Source organism: Marmota monax, unplaced genomic scaffold, assembly GCF_021218885.2.
Source record: "Marmota monax isolate L192 unplaced genomic scaffold, Marmota_monax_Labrador192_F-V1.1 WCK01_AAM20220418_F8-fsc00076, whole genome shotgun sequence".
Classification (NCBI taxonomy): Eukaryota; Metazoa; Chordata; class Mammalia; order Rodentia; family Sciuridae; genus Marmota; species Marmota monax.
The window spans coordinates 7352454-7372250 of record NW_026692843.1 but is presented as its reverse complement, the minus strand read 5'-3'; the positions used below and the strand labels follow the sequence as shown (position 1 = coordinate 7372250).

Genomic DNA, 19797 nt, shown 5'->3' with positions numbered 1-19797 from the left:
CCTGGTTGGCTGGGGACTGGTTACGAGGGGTCACGTTCCCAGCATGGGGTGCAGTTGTTGACGTTTTCAGGGCAGAAACTTGTCCCTTCTAGGTGCTCGGCTCCGGCTTCTCTGTGCACTGGGTGTTGTGAGTGCGGGGAGGCCACCCCCTGCACCCACATTCCTGTCTAATGTGCCGTTGGCCAGTCTCTTGTTCTGTTCCAAAGGCCTGCTGAACATCACTGCAGACAGTGCCCTTCGTCTGCCTCCGGCTCCCTGAGTCTGGCGCTCAGTCCCTACAGCGCGGCAGCAAGGGCAGCGCATGTCAGGAGGGGCAAGACCCTCTTCCCTTAGAGACTGGGCTGCTGGGCGGCGGGAGGCGGCTGATTGTGAGGAGGCCCTTGTAGATCTTGTCTCACCAAGAGTCAGAGAAGAACGCTCAGCATTTTCAGAAGGCTGCTTTCCGGTTAGAGCTGATACATTTTTCATGAACTGCCGTGCTGGGGAAGCCCTGCTCGCTGAGCACGTGGATTAAATTAGCAGCGCTCCACCAGAGAGGTGCCTGAGAGGAGCTCTCTGCCACCCCGAGGCGGGCATGCATAGCTGAAAGGCCGGGCCAGTGGACATGGGGTCTTGATCCCCTGAAAGAGGGTCTTTGATTAATTCTGGGAGTTATTTTATGGTATTTGTGATGCTATTTTTCATTTCACATTATATGGGGCTAACACAGCATGACACCAGCCTGCACCTGTCAAATCCAGAGGCCTTTAGAAAATGGTGTTACTAAAGTTTTCTTTTACCAGTGCCAAGAGGTGTGGACATGTGCTCTTGCCAAGTAGTATTATCCTTCTAAGATTTGAGAGATGACAGGTTTACTATTTATTTCACTTAAGATGCTGAGAACATCCTCCAGACAGCTTGAGTCAAAGATGTCCTAGGTACATGTTTAACTGTAAGATACATAAAAATGGCCCTGGGTTCAGGGACGATAGCAATAGATCTGGTGATTCTCTTTCCTCCTTTGATCAAGTGGCATCCAGTATTAAAAGAGATGTTTTGTGTCCTGAAAGAGGCTCAGAAACCATTATATAAATCAGTCTCTCAAGGTTCTTCCTCGTGGACAGAGCAGTGCATAGCTTGGGAAGATCGTGAGAACTTCCAGGCCTAGGAGAAGCATTAAGGCCCAGTTTACCCTAATGGTGGTTTATCCCCTGGCAGAGGGTGAGTGAGCGGGCAGACTCCCTGCTCTCTTCTTCAGCTTGCATGCTTCCAGATAATTGGATGTGATTCCATTTTTTCCCCAAAGAATTAGTAGAAATAAGAACGAAATGAGCTTGTTAAAGGCCATGCATGATGGCTCTCCCTTCTCTGTCATCTGGACATCAGCCGGGTCTGAGCAGATGCAGGGTCCTCTGCCATCTCAAGGCCTGAGGGCCTGAGGGTGGAGGACAGGGTCCTGCATTGCCTGCCGGAGGCCAATAGTCCCTTTCCCTCTGTTAACAGGACCCTCATTTCATGCTTATAATAGAGAGCTGAGCCTTAAATCGGCCCAACCCAACTGGAAAGACCTCATTAGTTTAAATTTATGCCCATGCTATTCTATCTCCCACCAACTTTACCCTGGTGGACCTGACTGCTCTATGCAGACAGACGAGAGAATACAAAATTGTATGTAGTTGTAAAAACATTTTTTTTGTCCACAAAATTTGTTCCGTAATTTGCAAACTGGTTATTGTTTTTCCTCCAGTACCCACATTTTCCCTCCCTTCTTCCCTCCCCCTATTCCCCTTTCTCTATTCTCCTCGTCTGTCTTTCACTTATTTTTCTATTTTTACTTTTTTGGAGGTACCAGGGATTATACTCAGGAACACTTGACCACTGAGCCACATCCCCAGCCCTATTTTGGATTTTATTTAGAGACAGGGTCTTGCTGAGTTGTTTAGTGCCTCACTTGTGCTGAGGCTGGCTTTGAACTTGTGATCCTCCTGCCTTAGCCTCCCGAGCTGCTGGGATTACACCTGTAATCTGCTTATTTCTACTTGGTGCCTTATAGATATACCTAAAGGTGGAGGTCGTGGTATGCTATGCCATACACACAGTGTGATTTTGTCATGTTCATTTGGCATTTACCCCTCTTTCCTGTTCCTCCTCCCCCACCTTAACCTCCTTCTACTCCACTGATTTCCCTCTGACTTCTTGATATCTGACTGCCCTTTCCATGCCTTATTTTGCTCTAGTTCCAGCATATGAGAGAGAACATCCAACCCTTGGTTTCTGAGTCTGGCTGCTTTCACTTAGCAGGATGTTCTCTTGTTCCATCAATTTACTAGCAAATGCCACAACTGCATTCTTGTCGTGGCTGAGTGAAACTCCATGGTGTATATACACCAACATTTTCTTGATCCATTCATCTGCTGGCCCCTGGGCTGGATCCACAACTTGGCTGCTGTGAATTGCACTGCTAAATCATTGATGGGGCTGCCTCACTATAGTATGCTGATTTTAATTCTTTGTGGATAAATACTGAAGAGTAGGACAGCTGGGTCACTTGGTTTGATTCCTAGTTTTTAGCGGAATCTCCGTACTGCTTTTCAGAGTGGTTGTACTAATTTGCAGTCTCACCAACCTTGTACCTTTCCCCCATATTCTCGCCAGCATTCATTATTAATTGTATTCTTGACCTTGCCATTCTGACTGGAGTGAGATGGAATTTCAATGTAGTTTTAATTTGAACTTCCCTGATGGCTAGAGATGTCGAACATTTTTCATATATTTTTGGCCATTTGTGTTTCTTCTTTTGAGAAGTGTCTGTTTAGTTCTTCTGCCCATTTATTAATTGGGTCATTTGTTTTTTGGTGTTGAGATTTTTTACTTCTTTACATATTGTGGATATTCATCTTCTATGGTGGAACAGGCAAAGATCTTCTCCCATTCTGCAGGCTCTCTCTTTACACTCTGTTTCCTTTGTTGTGTAGATGTTTTTTTAGCTTGATGGTTTTCCACTTGTTGATTTTTTATTTTATTTCTTGAGCTTTAGGGGTCTTGTTAAGGAAGCCAGTGCCTATACCAATATGTTGAAGTGTTGACCCTGAGTTTTCTTCTTCCAGTTGCAAAGTTTCTGTTCTAATTCCTACAACTTCCATCCACTTTAATTTGTCTTTCATGCAGGATGAAAAAAAGGATCTAGCTTCTCCTTTTACATATGGATATCCAGTTTTCCCAGCACCATTTGTTAAAATGATCATCTTTTCTCTTGCATATCAGATGACTGTCCCAACATGGGGCTTGTCTCTACATTTCTATTCCATTCCATTGGTTTCATGTCTGCATGTTGCTGTTTTTGCTACTATATCTCTGTAATAGAATTTAAGATATATTGTGCTGTGTCCTGCATTGTTCTTCTTGCTAAATAGGGTTGCTTTGGCTCTTCTGGATCTGTTATTCTTCCAAATTAATTGTATAACTGTTTTTTTTTTTTTCTAGTACTGTGAAGAATGTCATTGGTATTCAGAATGGGGATTGCACTGAGTCTGTATATCTCTTTTGGTATTATGAACATTTTGACAATATTAATTCTGCTGTACAAGAACATGGGAGGTCTTTCCATCTTCTAAGGTCTTCTTCACTTTATTTTTTCAGTGTTTCATAATATTCATTGTGGGGGTCTTCACCTCTTTGCTTATATTAATTCCCAAGTATTTTATTAGGTCATTGTGAATGGGATAGTTTTTCTAATTTACTTTTCAGAAGATTCATTATAGGGGTATTATATTCATAAGTTATTGATTTATGAATGTTGATATTGCATTCTGCTACTTTCCTGCAAAGTCTTCTGGTGGAATTTTTTGCATCTTGTTGACATAGGATCATATCACCAACAGACAGAGGTAATTTGACCTCTTCTTTTCCTTTTTGGATCCCTTGAACTTCCTTCTTTTGCCTGATTGTTCTGAGTCGAGTTTCAAGGGCTATGTCGAAGAGGAGTGGTGAGAGTGGACATCCTTGTCTTGTTCCTGAGTTTAAAGGAAATGTTTCAGGTTTTCTCTGTTCAGTATGATGTTGGCCTTGGGTCTATTTTCTACCACCTGGTTATAAAACTATTTTTAATATTACCTCCTCCTATAAATAGAGGAAGAGATGGTCTTAAAACATTATTTTTTGTTTAGATGATTCTTAAAGATATGCAAATAATCATGACCTCAACTTTCAATGTCCAGTTGCCAGGGTAGAATTGGTCCTGAAGAGCATAATTTCTATTTCCTAAAATTCATCTGGAGAGTTTTGCAGCCAAACAATTAGGGCAGAAGTTGTTTCTGGAGGATTAATTAATGATGAGGGAGCTGAGTGGATGACCTCCAGCCAGTGTGGCACCATCCTGACCGTCATTCATCACGACTCATCGAGTGCTTTGACCCTCATTATTGCAACACGCTTTGGGGAGACTGTGATAAGCTCTTGGTAGAGAATTTTGCTTTCACATTTTGTTCATCTATGAATCATTCCAGATTTCAGGCTATTAATTCTGGTTTCTAGTCTGAAATGCAACAATTAAGCATTCCAGTTGACCCCCATTATTTTTCAAGAGACAAATGGAATAAGTGGATTTTATAGATGTCCACTAAATGGACTGCTGTTGGGTGTGCACAGTGTGTGGATGGGCAGCACATGGTATTAGGAAGTCTATGGGTGGGATCCAGAACTGCCCAGAGCACTAAGCTGCTCATCACCCAGCAGATTAGGGAAGAAGCCGCTTGTTCATTCTGTTAGCATTGCTGAGGGATTCAAGTGAAGGCCTGAATTATTTTCTAATTACTTTGCAATGCATCCAGATTTTTTATGGCTCTGTAGCTTTGCTGTTAGTTGAGAATAAATGCCTGTTGAACTAAAGTGAAATGAGAAGCACCAGGCTTCACCCCAAGCCCATCCATTACATGCCCTGCCATTCTTGGGGAGATTACTAGCTCTTCACTGTGGTGAGTACTGGCCTTGGTCTTCCCACCAGCTCTACTCCTCAAACCTCTCCGAGGTCCTCCACCTTCCCAGGCAGCTGCGGAGCCTCTCTCCCTGCAGTCTGGCTGGGGTGCCACGGCTTCAGCGACTTGCAGCCCTGCCGGCCCTGTCCACCGAGTGCATACCGACTCTGTGCTGGGAGCCTCTACAGCCAGTGGGAAATAGCAGAGGCGATTGGCTATTGGGAGCTGAGCTCTCCCTCTGGGGGACAAGAAGAAGCAGGGAGAAATAGGCAGTGGAAGCCCCGCCCCTGCATTTTCAGTGCCTCGGATGGCTTGGCCAAGTAGGGTAGAGGCTTGGGGAGAGAACTGAAGAGGTGAGTGTCCTCCGGCCAGGAGAGTGGAGGGACACGGACAGCAAGGAGCTCCCATGTGTGGCTGCAGGTGAGTGCCATGGGTACTGGATACCAGTTGCTGCCATAACAAACCATCTCCAAAAAGGAGGCTTCAAACAAGACACACGGTCAGCTTCCAGGTATGGAGGGTGGAGTCCAGTGGGAGTCCCTGGGCCTGGGCAGGCCGTGCTCCTAGGCTCTGGGGAGGATCCCCACCCCACCTTTCCAGCTTCCAGAGGCACCTGGTTCCCCTGCCGCAAGGTGCCCTCCTCCAGCTTCAGCCTAGCACCCTGGCATCTCAAGTCTGACTTGCATCCTCTCCTACTCTCCCAGGGGTCCTCCTGGGTGGTGGGGAGGGTCTCCCATCCTAAGGCGAGCTGGAGCAAACTGGACTCCCCCTACCAACACTGGACGGATCAGGTTCCAGGTGGGGAAGCCCATGTTCTGGGAGGCACTATTCTGTGCCCCACGGTCTTCATGCCCATTGTGAAGAAGACAGAATTGAAGAACAGGGATTAATCAAGTTGCCAAGGTCATGCTTCTATCCCTGTGAACTGGGCTTTTCACCCCAAATCGGTCTGAGGAGGCCTGGCCGGGCCTGCTGTGGGCTGCTCTGTGCTCCCTCCCCTCCTCCCCTGCCTGAGGTACAGTCAGGAGGCTCCTGAGCTTCGATTGTTCTGCAAACATCTCAGTTGTTGATAATCAGGACGAATGTGATTCAGGATGACGTTTATTCCACCAAGCAGGGTATAAAATTGGCCTGTGGGTAAACACAGCTGCGGTTAGTGAACGGTCATTTGTCCAAGTATTAATTGGTCCAGACTGCATGTACTGGGTCTCCACATCACAATGGGACCAGGTGGCCCTGGCGCTCAGCAGGACCCAGGGCCATCGAGATACACATGTTGGAGCTTTCATAAGCCGAGGTGCTTCCTTGAGTCCAGGGGCTCAGGTGGGTGTGGGAGGTGCTCCCCACACACAGCACGATTGCCCCACTCTGAGGGAGGGGTCCTTCGAGAGGAGCTGCAGTCAGTACGGTCACCTCCTGCCACCCAGGGTCAGGCCTGCTCTTGGCACAGTGAGCGCCTTATTTACCAAGTTGCATTTCAGTGGCCGCATTAGTCAGCCTCTCTATGTGACATGCCAGATGAATGGCAAGGGGCAGGTGATCCCTTGGGAGGCTCCCCGTTGACAGAGGCAGGAAGCAGAGGGTGGTGCTCTTGTTTAACACCTGTGGGATCCTCCGGGTCGCTCCTGTTAGGGAAGGGACGCCTGGGGTGCTGGGCGCTGCTGGGCCTTAGCTTGCACTCCTGTCACGAGCCTCTCAGCTGTTTGGCCTCCACAAGGGAGGCTCATGGACAGGGCAGGGGCTGAACCAGGCTCTAGCACTGCACTTTCTTACCTCCTGGAGGCCTCGTCGTCCTCTGTGCCTTGGGCCCCTGTCACACAGGAGGGCTAGAGCAGCACTTTCCAGAGTAGTGCCCTGCACTTAATGCCCAGGAGCAAAGGAAGGAAGTGGGGAGGGGGGACACAGTTCCCTCCTAAGTCTTAGGGACTCTGGTGACCTGCCCTAGGTCTAGCACAGGCCTCCCGCTAGGAGCATTTGTGGGCAGGAAGCCACGTGCCCTGGGGGCTGGGAAGAGGTCAGGGTGGTGGGTGGCGGAGCACAGTGAGCACTCAAACTATAGCCCAGAGTCCTCCCTGGAGCAAGGCACCCACACAAGACCCCAGAAGATGGGGTACAGGAAAGAAGTCTGTTGCGGCCCCCGAGGCAAGAGGGAAAAGGCCCGTGGGCTGAGAGGAGGGTGCCCAGGGCATGGGAAGCTCTGGGATGCCTGTGGCACTGGACAGAGAGCACATGGCTGCCTCCCCGTCCCAGGGCCTTCTGTGTACATTGCCCACCGCGGTTCCCAACCAAACGCAGTGCCTCCTCCCTGAGCTTCAGCTGGGGACCCCAGTCTATCCAGACAGAATGCCCCTGGAGCCACCGTGCCGGCAGCTGCAGCCATCAGCCCAGTCAGCAGGCTCTTCTTTGCCTAAATTGAACTCTTGGCACTGGTCTTGACTGCACCTCAGGAGTACAGAGAAGCCACGTCAGTGTCTGTCGGTGTCTGGCTGGACCTGCAGGTGCAGCCCCTCTGCCGTTGGCTGGGTCTGATCTGCTCCTTCACCCAGGGCCTTGGTCCTGCTGCAGCCCCCACCTGCCCACTTGTCCTGCCTGCTTGGTGGGGAGACTGCTGATGGACATGAGGTCAGCCCCGCCACCTGCTGGCAGGCCCATTGCCCAGGCTTTCCCTGCGGGTGCTCTCTGTCGTCGCCAGGGAGAGCCGCTTCATCTGGCCTTCTGTGTGCTGGAAGAGTCACTCCTCTGCACCCCTGAAGGAGCCCAGGTGCCCCTCACAGGGATAAGACTACACCATTCATCACCCTTTTTTTTCTCATTTATAATTGCAAAACTTAAACAGAACAAGATGGCCTGCGAGTGGCTGACCAGTCCACTGAGGGGCTCATGGATTTCAGACCATGTGCAGAGAGCCATCTGCGGCAGAGCCCAGCTCTGAGGGAGCAGAGCCAGTGGCCTGGCCTGCGCCTGGCGAGCACTGAGTCTCTGCCACAGGCAGGTTCGCAGGTGGGACTCTGGTCCAGCCAGCCTCCCACTGAGCCAGCACCCTGTGGGCTCGTGGGGCTGTGTGCAGGCCCAGGTGGTACTCGGTGCCACCGCAGCAATGCCACACCAGGGTCAATGGCTTTCCAAGTCCAGATGGAAGCTCAGTGCCACTTCATCCACAGGCTCCCCAGTTTCTCTGTTTACAGACTCCCCGTAAAAGATGCTGGACCTCACTCTGGGGTACCAGGGGCATCGCACTCCAGCAGGCCCTCTCAGCAGTGCTCAGCCACCCCAGGGACTGCCCCAGGTCGGAAGGGGATGGGGAGAAGGCCTGATGTCTTGTTCCTCTGAGTGACCTGATGCTGCTCTGGTTGAAGTCACTTGGCCACAGTCTCTCCCTGCTGATCTTTGCAGTCAGCCCCAGAGCTCCCAGGAGTTCACATCCTGCAGCCAGCTCGCTCCAGGGTGCGCCTCTGCTGGGGGACAGCTGCTTCCTGAAGCCAAGGCAGGGACACTGAAGTGGGGTGTGGGCATGCCTGGCAGGCCCGCGTGGGTGCTGGGCAGGGTTGCCACCTCATGGAACACCCACCCTGAAGGGAGGGACTGGAAGTTTCTGTCCAATGCCTGGGTGAGAGTGCTGCACTCCAGGCAGGTGGTGCCAGGACAGACTCCCTTGTCCTCACCACGTGGCAGTCACCTGGTCCCTTGGGTTAGGGTTAGGGTTAGAGGCCTCACCCACAACTCATCTCCTGAGACTTAAGTCAGTTTTAGCAGGGATTCCCACCCCCCCCCCCTTAAGGCCAGACATGACGGGTGTCCACACTTCCCCTCCCAGCAGGGAAGACCCTGGGCTCACAGGCTGGGGACTTCTCCATCAACCTCATTCCATGAACTCGGTGACTTAGAAGCACACGCACATATACTCACGTTTTGTAAGTGCATCTATTGTGTGATTGGGCCTTACTGGAGTTGCCGCATCAAAAGGTACATGCATCTTACACGTCTGTGACAAGTAGCAGCACATCTTCCTTCAAAGGGACCGATCTGTTCTCACTCCCACGAACTCTTTCTGTTCATCGCCTTCAGTCATCAAAACTCAATTCCAAAAGTCATTCTTTGTTTCAATTGGCGTTTCTTTAATTTTGAACAAAATGGAATCGTTTTTCGCAGGTTTGCGGCCCCTGTCTGTTCTGTCTTCCTGGGAAGCGCTTCAGTTCTCATCTTCCTTATCGAGTTAGGTGGGCTCTTGTAAATCAAGGTGTCAGTGGGCTTCGGCTGGAATAGCCTTCTAATATCTGCCCTTGTCTTTTGATTTTCTTTTGCCATAAGATGAGTCATTCCTGTGTTTTCTTATTATGGTAAAATATTCCCAACATGAATCTTGCCGTTTGGCCAGTTTTAAGTGTATACTTCAGTGACATCAAGTATGTCCATGATGTAGTCTGCCATCACATGGTGACAGACCAGAGTCTCCCGAGGACTGGGCATGAGCTCCCTGTGCCCCTCTCCTCTGGGCCCTGGAAGCCCTGTGTCTGGGACCCACTGATATTTTCTTGGTGTGTCTTCCTCGCTGTACTGACGGGGTCTTTTGAGAAGTGACTTTTTCATTTTGGTCAAGTCCAGTGCATCGGTGTCTTGTTGGCTGTTATGGTGTCACATTTAGGAAATCGTCCGCCCGGGGTGGGGCAGCTTTCCCCTTCTCTTGTAGGAGTCGTGACGTCTCAGCCCCTTGGTCTGTTTCTGAACTATCCCAAGTTGACTTCTGAGCGCAGGCTTCCTCTGGGGGGTCTCTGTTAAACCCCTCCTCAGGCCCTGGCTGATTTGGCTGGTCGCGGGCTCCCACCCTCGTCTCTACTGTTCAGAGGACCTTGTTCTCATGGCCTGGGCACAGCTCTTCCTGTCCCTACCTGTGGTCAGCAGGGCAGCCACCTCCTCCGCTCTCTTCACTGTGCTTGTGGTGGTCAGCTCTGAGGTGGTGACTCCAGGTCGCCCTTCAGCTCGGTGGCAGGTGCAGAGGCCACCCGAGAGCTCCTCTCACCTGACGCCCATTGGTCTTCTGCTTTTAAATTCAGACAAGTTGCAGATATTTTCCTTTATGGTTTCTGAATTGTGTGTTCAGAGGCAAAGAAGCCCCCACTCCTGCTGAGATCATTCAGCCTGAACCCCGACCGACAGTACTCACAGTCCTCTTAATAACAGCGGTGTGAGTGCGGCTCCGTTCTTCACATTTTAAGGATTTTTGTGTTTCCCATCTGCCTTCCCTGGAGCACAATCCGGCACAGGATTATTGAGTCATGTGGGCCCTTGTAAACCAAGGTGTCAGTGGGCTCTGTGTCCCTCCCACTGTTGACCTTTTCATTCCCCTTCGTCTCCCACCTCATCTGCCTGGAAGATGAATGGATAAGCGCCTCCCACCAAACTTCTGATCATTCTTCAGAATCGAGCCAGGAAGTCATACCTCTGGCCACCCAGGCAGGAGGCAGGCCTGGGGAAAGGTCTACACAGCATGAAGTGTGCACATGGCCTGGGAAGCCCCTGTGGGCTCTGCTGGGGCCTGAGCGCTGTCCTCACCTGCTGCCCTATAGGAAGCCTGGGTCCTGAGCCAGCTGCATTTGCAAGGAGCACCGTCCCTGTGCCGTGTCCCTTACCTAGAGGAAACTCCACACCAGGCCACGTACAACTGCTGGCCTTGCTGGAGGAGCAGGGGTGGCTGGCCTACAGCCAGTTTTTGCTTGGGAAGCAGTTGGGGTCCCCTGGGAGGGTGACCATGTGGCTGTGTGCATGGCAGGAAGGAGGGGGTGTTGGTGAAATGAGGCTACTTGAAGGGTAAGCAGCCGGAGCTCAGGTAGGCCATGAGCCTCCAGAACCCGACCCTCCCTCTCACCCCCAGCCCTGTACACCCCACAGCAGAGCACAACTCTGATAAGATGGGCGGAGCCTAGCATGGGTCACCATGAGGATTTGGTGGGAAGTGAATGGTCGGGTTGACAGAGAAAATGCGCAGGCTCAGGCAGCACGGAGTCACCCCTCCCAAGGCTGCACTCATGTGAGCTTCCCCGGAAGGAGGTCGAAGCTCTGGGGCACCACGAGGCAGCTGCTGAGCATCTTCCTCTTCATTAGCCAGTGGACAGGGAGGTGGCTGGGCTGGCAGTTCCCTTACCACCTGGACAGGAGACAGAGGAGAGGGAGGGAGGCTCATCCTGGGGCCAGGCCCAGGGTCAGGCGTTGGACCACCCTGAACATTCCACCCCCTGGAAAGTGCAGCAGCCTCTAAGTGGACACCAGCTAAAAATGACCTCTCTTCAGGTCAGCAGAATGAGGTTCCTCTTCTGCTGAGACATAGGAATGTGCCCCTTGGAGGAGAAGGCTAGCTGCTGGGTTGGAGTCAGCCTCTAAGGGAGGTCTGTTTCCTTGATTTCCAGAGGAGCCTGCTGGTTTGCCGAGCACTGAGTCTGACCCTCCAGCCTCATTAATTTGATTTTCTTTCAGCCGATAGCAGCGATGGATCCAGTTCGGAAGATGGCAGGGAATACCAAAGTGTGAAAACCAAGAGGAATCGGTAGGTGGCAGTGTCCTTTCCTATGGGGCTTCCGTAATGGGGACTCGGGTGGTGTGCAGAGAGATCTCTTTGGCTGCAAATGAAGGATGGCAAGAGAGTTTGGGGTCTGTCCTGGAGCCTGCTCTGGGCACCTCACAGAGGCTCTGGCTTCTGAGACACTGTGGACAGTCTTGGTCCATCCCTGTCCTCCCAGGGCCACTTCCAACCCTGCCTGTGCTTCTGGAGTGGAGGGAGTGGTCAGGGTGGGCCAGGCGCTGAGGAGCAGGCGAGGCTCCGGTGGGCCCCGTGCCTTACCGACTGAGTGACTCTGGGCAGTTGATCCAGCCTGGTCCCAGGGGCCTCATCTGTAAGATGGGACTGCAGGGTTGAGAAATGCCTGTGGCACTCAGTGACAGGATCCATCCCAGCTGGCCCACTGCCCATGGCTGTGGGACCGGCCTTTCCTCCCAGCAGGGCGTGGCTCTTCCTTGGTCCCTCCTACAGGGCAGCTGGTCAGCCTTTCTTCATACACTGAGCTCCACATAAAAGGCGAAGTTGGGGAGCACGTGTCTAAGCTCCCCCGTGTGGCCTACAGAGGGAGGCGGCTGTGGCCTGCACACCGTCCTGGCGGAGGAGGCGAGAGTGACTCCAGAAGGTGCCTCGGTGTGCCCTCATAGGCTGCTTCCTGGGCTTGGTCATCGGTGGCCAGTGGAGCCTGGGTCTCCTGCAGCGGGCGCGTCCACACGAGCACTGTTCCTCTACCCAGCCCCCTTCATGAGAACCACCGCCCAGCCCTGCAGCGGGGATCCTAAGGCAGTGGCCGAGTGTGGCACTGTGGTGCTTCCTTCTCTTAGAAATGTGCTTCCAAAGCTGTTCTTTGCTGTGACCGACACTTGTCCTAGCCAAGCAAGCAGGAGATGCTCTCAGACTGTGCCTTTCCCACCTCCTCGGCCCTTCTTCCTGGGATGTTCTAGTACAGGATGAAGGACACTGATGTGATCAAGTGCCACTGTTCTGACAAGCGGGGGTTCAAGGTGCACTCAGGGGTACCCCAGGTTAGACAGGAACAAGACCTGCCTTCTATGATAAGCAGACACCACAGAAATTTCTAGAACAAAGAAGGGTAAGATAAGCTCAGTCCTCCCCAACTCAAGGAGGGGTCTGGCAGGAGGTAGGAACCTCCTCTTCTCCCTGGACTCCTGCTGCCTCACCTACAGCACCCTGGAGCCAGTGGCTGCGGTTGGGAGGATACCAGGGCAGCCATGCAGCAGAGGCCAGTTCCACGTGGCCCCAGGGTGGGCCTTCTGCCCACATTAGGGACTATTTTCCTGCTGCCCCAAATCTTCTCCTTAGGAGACTGCTTCTAGGGGTCAAAGTTGGGTGGCCACCGGTAGTGGACACATGGGGTCTCTGATGATGGCAAAGGTCCAGGAAGGGGGGGGTTGCCTCTTCGCCCCAAGGCCACACCGTGGACATTAGCAAGCCACCCCTGCTGTCTGTGCACACGCATGCTGAGTTTGAAAGGTGTTGGTTGTGTTTCATGTTGGGCAATCTGACCTGTCCATCAAGGAACATGCCTGTGGAGTCTACTGAAATCAGTCTGTTTGGCCCTTTTTGTATAAATAATAGAATTTTCCTCATCAAAAAGCACTTAAAATCCTCCTTCAAGGTGGGACTATTCAGCAGCTATTTTATGATATTTGAGGGAAAAAAGGAGTAAACTGAGGAGAGAGCTCTGGAAGTAACGTCTGCCCCTGGTTTCTTAGGAACCCTGGCACAACCTAGGCATGTTCAGGGCATTCATATGCAAATGAGCAAAGTGGACTGGGCCAGTAATTGAGGCCCAAATGGTACTTTCCCTAAACTTCCCTTGGAGAGAAAAGTGTCACAATGACAAGCTGTCGACTCCCTGGCCAGGGCCATTAGGGAAAGCGGCTGCTCACTGCTTGGCAGATGTGCTCATGGCAGGGCCACCCCCCTCCCTGCCACCAGAAAGTGGCTGATTGTTGCTGGTCCCCTTTCTGTGGGTGCTGGGAGGTCCTGGAGGATCTGATGTGCACATCTTCATAGCTTGTATCTGCTTCTCGAGTTTATTTTAAGGAGTTGGGATTTTTTTCAAATAGTTGGATTGTCTTAGGGATTCAGCTAAATATGTCATGTGTTTAAAAAAACAGAATGAAAGCATCCACAAACACCCTGGAGAGGTTCCCAGGATGTGCGTGTCTTCTAGCCCCCTCCTGTAGGCAGGGTGGCCCCAGGAGCTGGGATTCCTGCTCTGCTGACGGCTTTTGTAGCACTGGAGAGTTGAGTTGCTCTGTTGTGTCCTCAGTTATCATTGGCCCAGTGACTTTGAAGTGTTCTTACATTTTCATGGCATTTGGTGTGGATTTCTTGCACTACAGGAAGCCCAAGGAAATCTCTTGGCTTGGCCTATTGTTTGCTATGGTGCTTTGAGGGGTTTGGGAAGGTCAATCAATGGCTTTGGACGTGCATGGCCAGTGGACTTACCACAGCACGGGTGTCACACTGGTGCTTTCCTGAGGTTGTACTCAGCTCTGGCTGAAGATCTGAGGGCCTGGGATGGCATCCTGTGCCCCTTGTGCCCATGTTCCTAAACTCTCCACATCCCTCTCCATGACCCTACTCTCAGGAAACCAAGTGGCCACAGGACACCTGAAGCTCCTCCTCTGGAAGGATCTGGGACCTAGGGGACTTTCAGGCCACCCTCAAGAGGCAATTCCCACAAGGACTCCCCACCCTCATGCCCAGGCATGACCTTGAGATGCCCTCTAAGGAGCTGTGTGACTATGATCGAGCTCCCTGTGTTCTGCCCTTCACCTGCATGTGATCTGGGGCAGGGTGGGTCCTTTCAGAGCAAAAGAATCACATAACATCTAAAGGGAAAATATGAGAATTTGATGGTAGCTTTCAATCCTTGTTATGCAAGGCCAAGTCTGGAGACTGCCACCAACCAGGACGGTCTTGGAGCCAAGCCCACACTTGCACAGTTCACTGTGGGAGGAGACACTCCTGTACAGCCAGAGCCCCTGCTGTAGAGGCAGAGGTGAACAGAGGTCAGCCAGTGTGTCCAGCAGGCAGGAGGCCAGCACACCAGGCCTCTGTTCTCATAGTGAGAAGGAGCCCCTCCCCTCCCTGTGTCCTTGATATCTGGAATCCCAGGAAAATTAACTATTGAGAAAGTGGGAACATTTGAAAATGCGGCATGATAATCCTATGAAGTAAGTGGACTCTAAATGAAGATCGTTATAAACTTATGTCTTTAACTTGTGGCTGGATAACGGCAGAGTTACTTGTATCCCAATCTTTGCACGGGGGTCTGGTTGAATTCTCTGGGGACCCCCGCACTAAGATTGGGATACAAGTTAGGAGGGTGCACCGGGTCTTCCTGGTCCTTAACGTGCATGGAGAAAATCATGAAGGCCCACTTACCTCTTAGGTCATCCTTGGTAGTTAAATCAGTTCTGTAAAGAAACTTGTGGTTGTCTACGCGGTATTGAGCCAGGCCATATGTCATCAGGGCATGTTGTATGGGGCCTTCCTTTGATCAGTCTGTGAGAAGACTGAGTGGAAGCAGCCATTTGTCAGGGGGTTCGATGTGTCTTTATAGGCTGAAATGTGGAAGATATTCCCGGGTGCTTGTTTTCTTTGCAAAAAGGACCCTGAACCTTAGCATTTCTGAGAGGGGAGACCCGAAGTCAGCAAGCGGGTCTTAAGCTGGGGACGAGGACTCGGCACACATCTAGCAGACGCTGCAGAAAAGGGCCCAACGTGACGACAAGGGAATGGGTGGCCAATGAAGGAGCAGTGGTCACTTTGCCTATCGTTAGGTGTTTATTAAGGGAGAGTTCACTGGGAACCTGGAGCCATGTGCTTCCCTCTCCCGCCCACCTCTCAGCCTCAACCACTGGAAAGGCAGGTGCTGTCCACCTGTCCCCCAAACTATCTTAAACAAAGCGCAGATATCATGTGAGTACCATCTGTAATATTTTAGGATGATGACTGAAATATAAGGATTAAAAAACGTAAGCGTGGTAAAAACCAATGATTCTCAACATTCTCAGATGTGCCCCTTGCTCCCATTTCCTGGATGGCTTCGTTTCTCTGGATTTTGTATCTCAAGCCGGTTTCCACACCAGGTCCGTGTCTGCCCTCTGCAGATTTTCCTCCCGAGACGAGCCCCTCCCCTCCAACCACGCGTTTCTTCATTTGTTCTGTAACAAGTGGTTTCTTCTCCGGTGGAGTTTTCCCAGTTTGGAGCTTATCCTTGTCCCCGTCTCTGGTTTGCTCACCGTGTTCTTGGGTCCCTGTTTGTTTTTCCTCCCTGGTAAACAAGGCTTGGCTCTTGTTTTGGCGAGAACACTTGGCAGTGGTGCGGTGTTCCCTCCATCCGGCCTGTCGCATCTTGGCCATCTGTCTTTTTGTGTTGTGAGCAGGTGACTTGTCTGATCCATTATTTCCTTAGGGGCTGCTAACTGGAACCTCTCAGTTCTCCATTTCATTGACGCAGAGGAGCAAGAACACTTCCACAGAGAGAGACTTCTCCCCGCAGACCGTCTGCTTCCCCTGGCTGTGGCTTGAGCAGAAACACGGGGCACATGTTCAACTCTCCCTGTGCCATCGACTTAAGAGCAGGGTACTGGCTCCCGAGCCTCCTGGGGCGCGACCGTCCACGGACTCCACAGGGTGCTGCGTGGCCACGGTAGTCCCCAGCTCTCCCTCACCACCCCCACGGTCAGCTGCCATGTGCCGTTTTAAAAGACAGTAACGGGCCACGTGCCACTCACGTGGTGGTCGGCCAAGGCACAGGAGCTAGCGGGCGTCTCCTGATAGGAGGACAGTTGTGAGGGTGTTGTCCACTGCTCTGCTCTGGGTGGCCGCTCCTCTCCCGCGGGATTCCAGGCCGCCTGGCTCTTCCCTCCCATGGCGCCACTCTCTGTGCCCCTGGTCACATGTCCCTGCCTGCATCCTTGTTGCCCCACTCTTCCTCTCCAGGGGCACCGTGACATTCACTCCCTCTTGCTCCTCTTGCTTCACTTTCATTTCTTATTCGTCCCTTTTGTTCTAATTATTTCCTGGATTTTCTCACACCTTTTTTTTTCCTAATACTTGTTTGCAGCTAATATCTTTTTCTCTCTCAGTTTTTCTGTTCTGTATATGCTCTTATTTTATGTCATTTATCATTTGTTTTAAGATTTAGCTCATTCTCAAACAGTTGAATTTCCACCAGACTTCATCACGTCTTTCTGCCTTGAGGCCACTGCTGTGGACACAGCCCTGTGTCCCCTCGTCTCCTAAAGCTCAGAGTGGTTGTGGGTGGTATTGGACCGCGGTCCTTTGATAACCCGTGCTGAAGTGAGATGCTGATGAGGCAGGGGCCTGGCAAGGTGCTCCTGGATTCTTGGCTCTGCACCGCCCCTGGGCCTGGGGCGAGGTGCTGTTTGGAGCTAGGTCCTCTCTGCTGCACAGCCTCACCTGGCCTGGTCATTTCTGTTAAATTCAGGTTGTGCTCACTCCAGTTTCTCTGTAGTGCCAGTTATCACCTGAAGGGAGCGCTCCTGGGCCCAGATCCCATGCTTCATCCTCCCTGGGCCCCTGGCTGCCCTGCAGTTGGGATCCTGGAAGGCACCCTGATGAGCTGCTCAGTGGCCGAGTTCCAAGGGCTACCTGTAACCTGGGGACTCCCCCTACCCACGCTGCAGGCTCCCTGTGCTTGGGGCCACAGGAGGTGCCCCTGCCCTCTCCAGCCTGGGGTGGTTGCCAGCACCTGCTGGTCCCTGGTGGCCTGAGGTCTCGCTGCACCTGTTCACAGTCCGAGTTCTTGGGGACGCCTCCCTCAGTCCTCAGTTTGTGCAGATGTCCTCCAAGGGCCTTTTGTCCTGTCCATCTTACAGCGCCATCTGTTTTTGTGTGTGGGTCTGGGTAGATTGGACCCTTCCCTCGGCCTTTGCTTCACTTAGTGTCACAAGTTTTGTTGTTGAGTTTCAGAATTCCTAGAGGCCTGTGTCCTGAGATGTACGTGACTGCGCTAATCTCTTTTCTCTAGGAGTCCCTGAAAAGAGCAGCTGGAGACAGCAGCTCAGGCAGGAAAGTATGCTTGCTGCTACTGCTGCTGCTGTCGCTGGCTTTGTTTTAAGTGATCAATCAGCTGCTGTCAGCACTGCCCCAGAGGCAGCTCCCACTCCCCTTGGCCAAGACTCACCCCGGGCTGAGGGCTGTGGTGTTCTGAGCATGCTCTGGAACCCTTGCAGAAGAAGAAGGCTGCGGCCAGCCCACATCCCTGTGTTGTGGGTGGGTGGCAGGTGACAGGAGATAGCTCCCTGGATCCACCACTGTGTGTTCCCAGGTGAAGAGCTGCAGGGGTCACAGGTGCAAAAATACGTCCCTATGCGGCGCTGGAAGACCTCCCAGCTCCTGGGCAAACCCCCCAGATTGGCCAAGCCAAGCCCTGAAGCAAAGCAGACAAGCTCCTGGAAGAGACACGCTGTAAAGCAGGTGCTGGAGCCAGGGCCACTGCCCCAAGAGCACCAGAGCCGACCTCTCCTCGTGCCTCAGGGAGCACGGGGCAGGCTCCCTGCTTGCTGGATTCTACCCAGTCTGAAAGGGGCCGCCGGCTACCAGTAGCAGAGCACGGTGCGTCACGCCAGGGCACCCTGAGAGCAGGTGAAGTGACAAGAGCCTCCAGAGCCTTTGCTAGCTGGGCCGCAGAGCCCAGGACAACAGTGGCTCCTGACCATGGTGGTGCCCCCATTCCATGCCCTCTGCCTAGCGTGGCCCGTGGCACATCTTAGCTTCCATCAGTAGGTGGGGAACGAGGCAGAGGGAGGGATGAGGATGACCAATGACGCATGGGGGGTCATCCACCCACGAGGGCCTGCCTGACCTGGCAGAGCTGACAAGGGGTTTGGTGACCACTGAGGGCCATCTTGGCAAGTGCTTTCAGTGCCAGAGGACCACCCATATCGAGGTCCAAGGGCTGGGATCAGGGCAGAGCTACAGTGGGTGGGGAGAGCAGGGGGTGGTGGATGGCCATCAGTCAGTCGAGCAGGGTAGGCCACTGTGAGGTTGAGGCCAGGGGACAAGCACCTGGCACCAGTCGAGGCTCAGCCCAGGCCTACTCCTCTGGGTGGCTGGAGTCCCTGCTCCCCCCAGCCTGTACACGGGCAGCCTTGCCTCTGAGTATGGTCAGGGGATGGCCATTCCTGCCGAGCTCAGAGGTCTCTTTGCACCATCCCCTCTTGGGTCCTGTGCCAAGGCCCCACAGTCAGGTCTTGCCCAAGGCCGTGGTCCAACCTGGGGAGGCATCTGTCCTGGTGCAGTCCTGGGCTTTAGACCCCCCGAGCAGGACGGTGTGGGAGGGCTGACACTCCTGTGCTCCACTGCTGCCCGGGGTCCCAGCGTCCCTGACTGGTGTGACAACCTGTTTATAGCTGCCAGACACAGGCTTCTGCACCACAGTGTTGAGCCGAGAACCAGAGAACGCAGCTCTTTCAGAGTGTGTTGCATCTTAAGATCATTTTTTATAACACATGGTAGGATGTCTGAGGCCCCATGGCAAAAAGATTCAGAGAAACTTTGATTCCTGTACAATTGTGTATCACGTCTAACACCAGATATAACACCAGAGTCACAGGAGGGTGCTGTTTCGATGATGAATTCCCAGACCTATTTGCTGGAAGGCATCCATTAAATCAAATAAAAGATGAGACGTCCCCCAGATGAACAGAGGGCTGGAGCCCAGCCTGGGAGGAGCTAGTATGGATGGTCAGAAGCCTCCAGAGACAACGAGGTGAAGAATCAGCAGCAGCATCTCTGTCCCCATCTCCACCATGGCATCACACCTCCACCACCCCCAGCAGCAGTATCACCACGATCTCACCACCTCCACCACCAACATCACTACCACCATCATCACCATGTTACCATCATCCTCACCACTGCCAGAGCAGCAGCAGCAACACCACCATCACCTCCACCTCCGCCACTGACCTCATTGTCGTCACCTGGCATCAGCACCACCACCCTCACCAGTGCTACTTACGGACCAGCCTCCTGCTAAATAAACTAAATGCAATATCTCAGTTCAGTGTGTTTGCCAAAAATTGCAAACAAGTATCAGGTGTCCTTATTTCATTTGATTTTTACAAACAAGTCCTAAGTGGTAGGTAGTATTATTATTTCAACTTTCTAGATGAAAAGTAACTGGACAGTCAGTGAAATGAGAAGCCTTGTCTAAGATCACAGCATCTCCGTGGGAAGGGCAGGCCTGTGTGGCTGGAGAGCTGGAGTTCTCCATTAGTTCCCCACAGT

The 19797-nt window shown here is 52.3% G+C and overlaps 1 protein-coding gene across 1 annotated transcript in view; it reads left to right on the top strand.

Annotated features, from left to right (window-relative positions):
• Tcerg1l (transcription elongation regulator 1 like) overlaps positions 1-19797 on the top strand; it is a 168489-nt gene that overhangs the window by 125854 nt on the left and 22838 nt on the right. The window contains exon 8 of the mRNA XM_046448690.2: positions 11421-11490. Within this exon, the coding sequence (XP_046304646.1) occupies positions 11421-11490 (70 nt within the window). The remainder of the gene's footprint in view (positions 1-11420; positions 11491-19797) is intronic.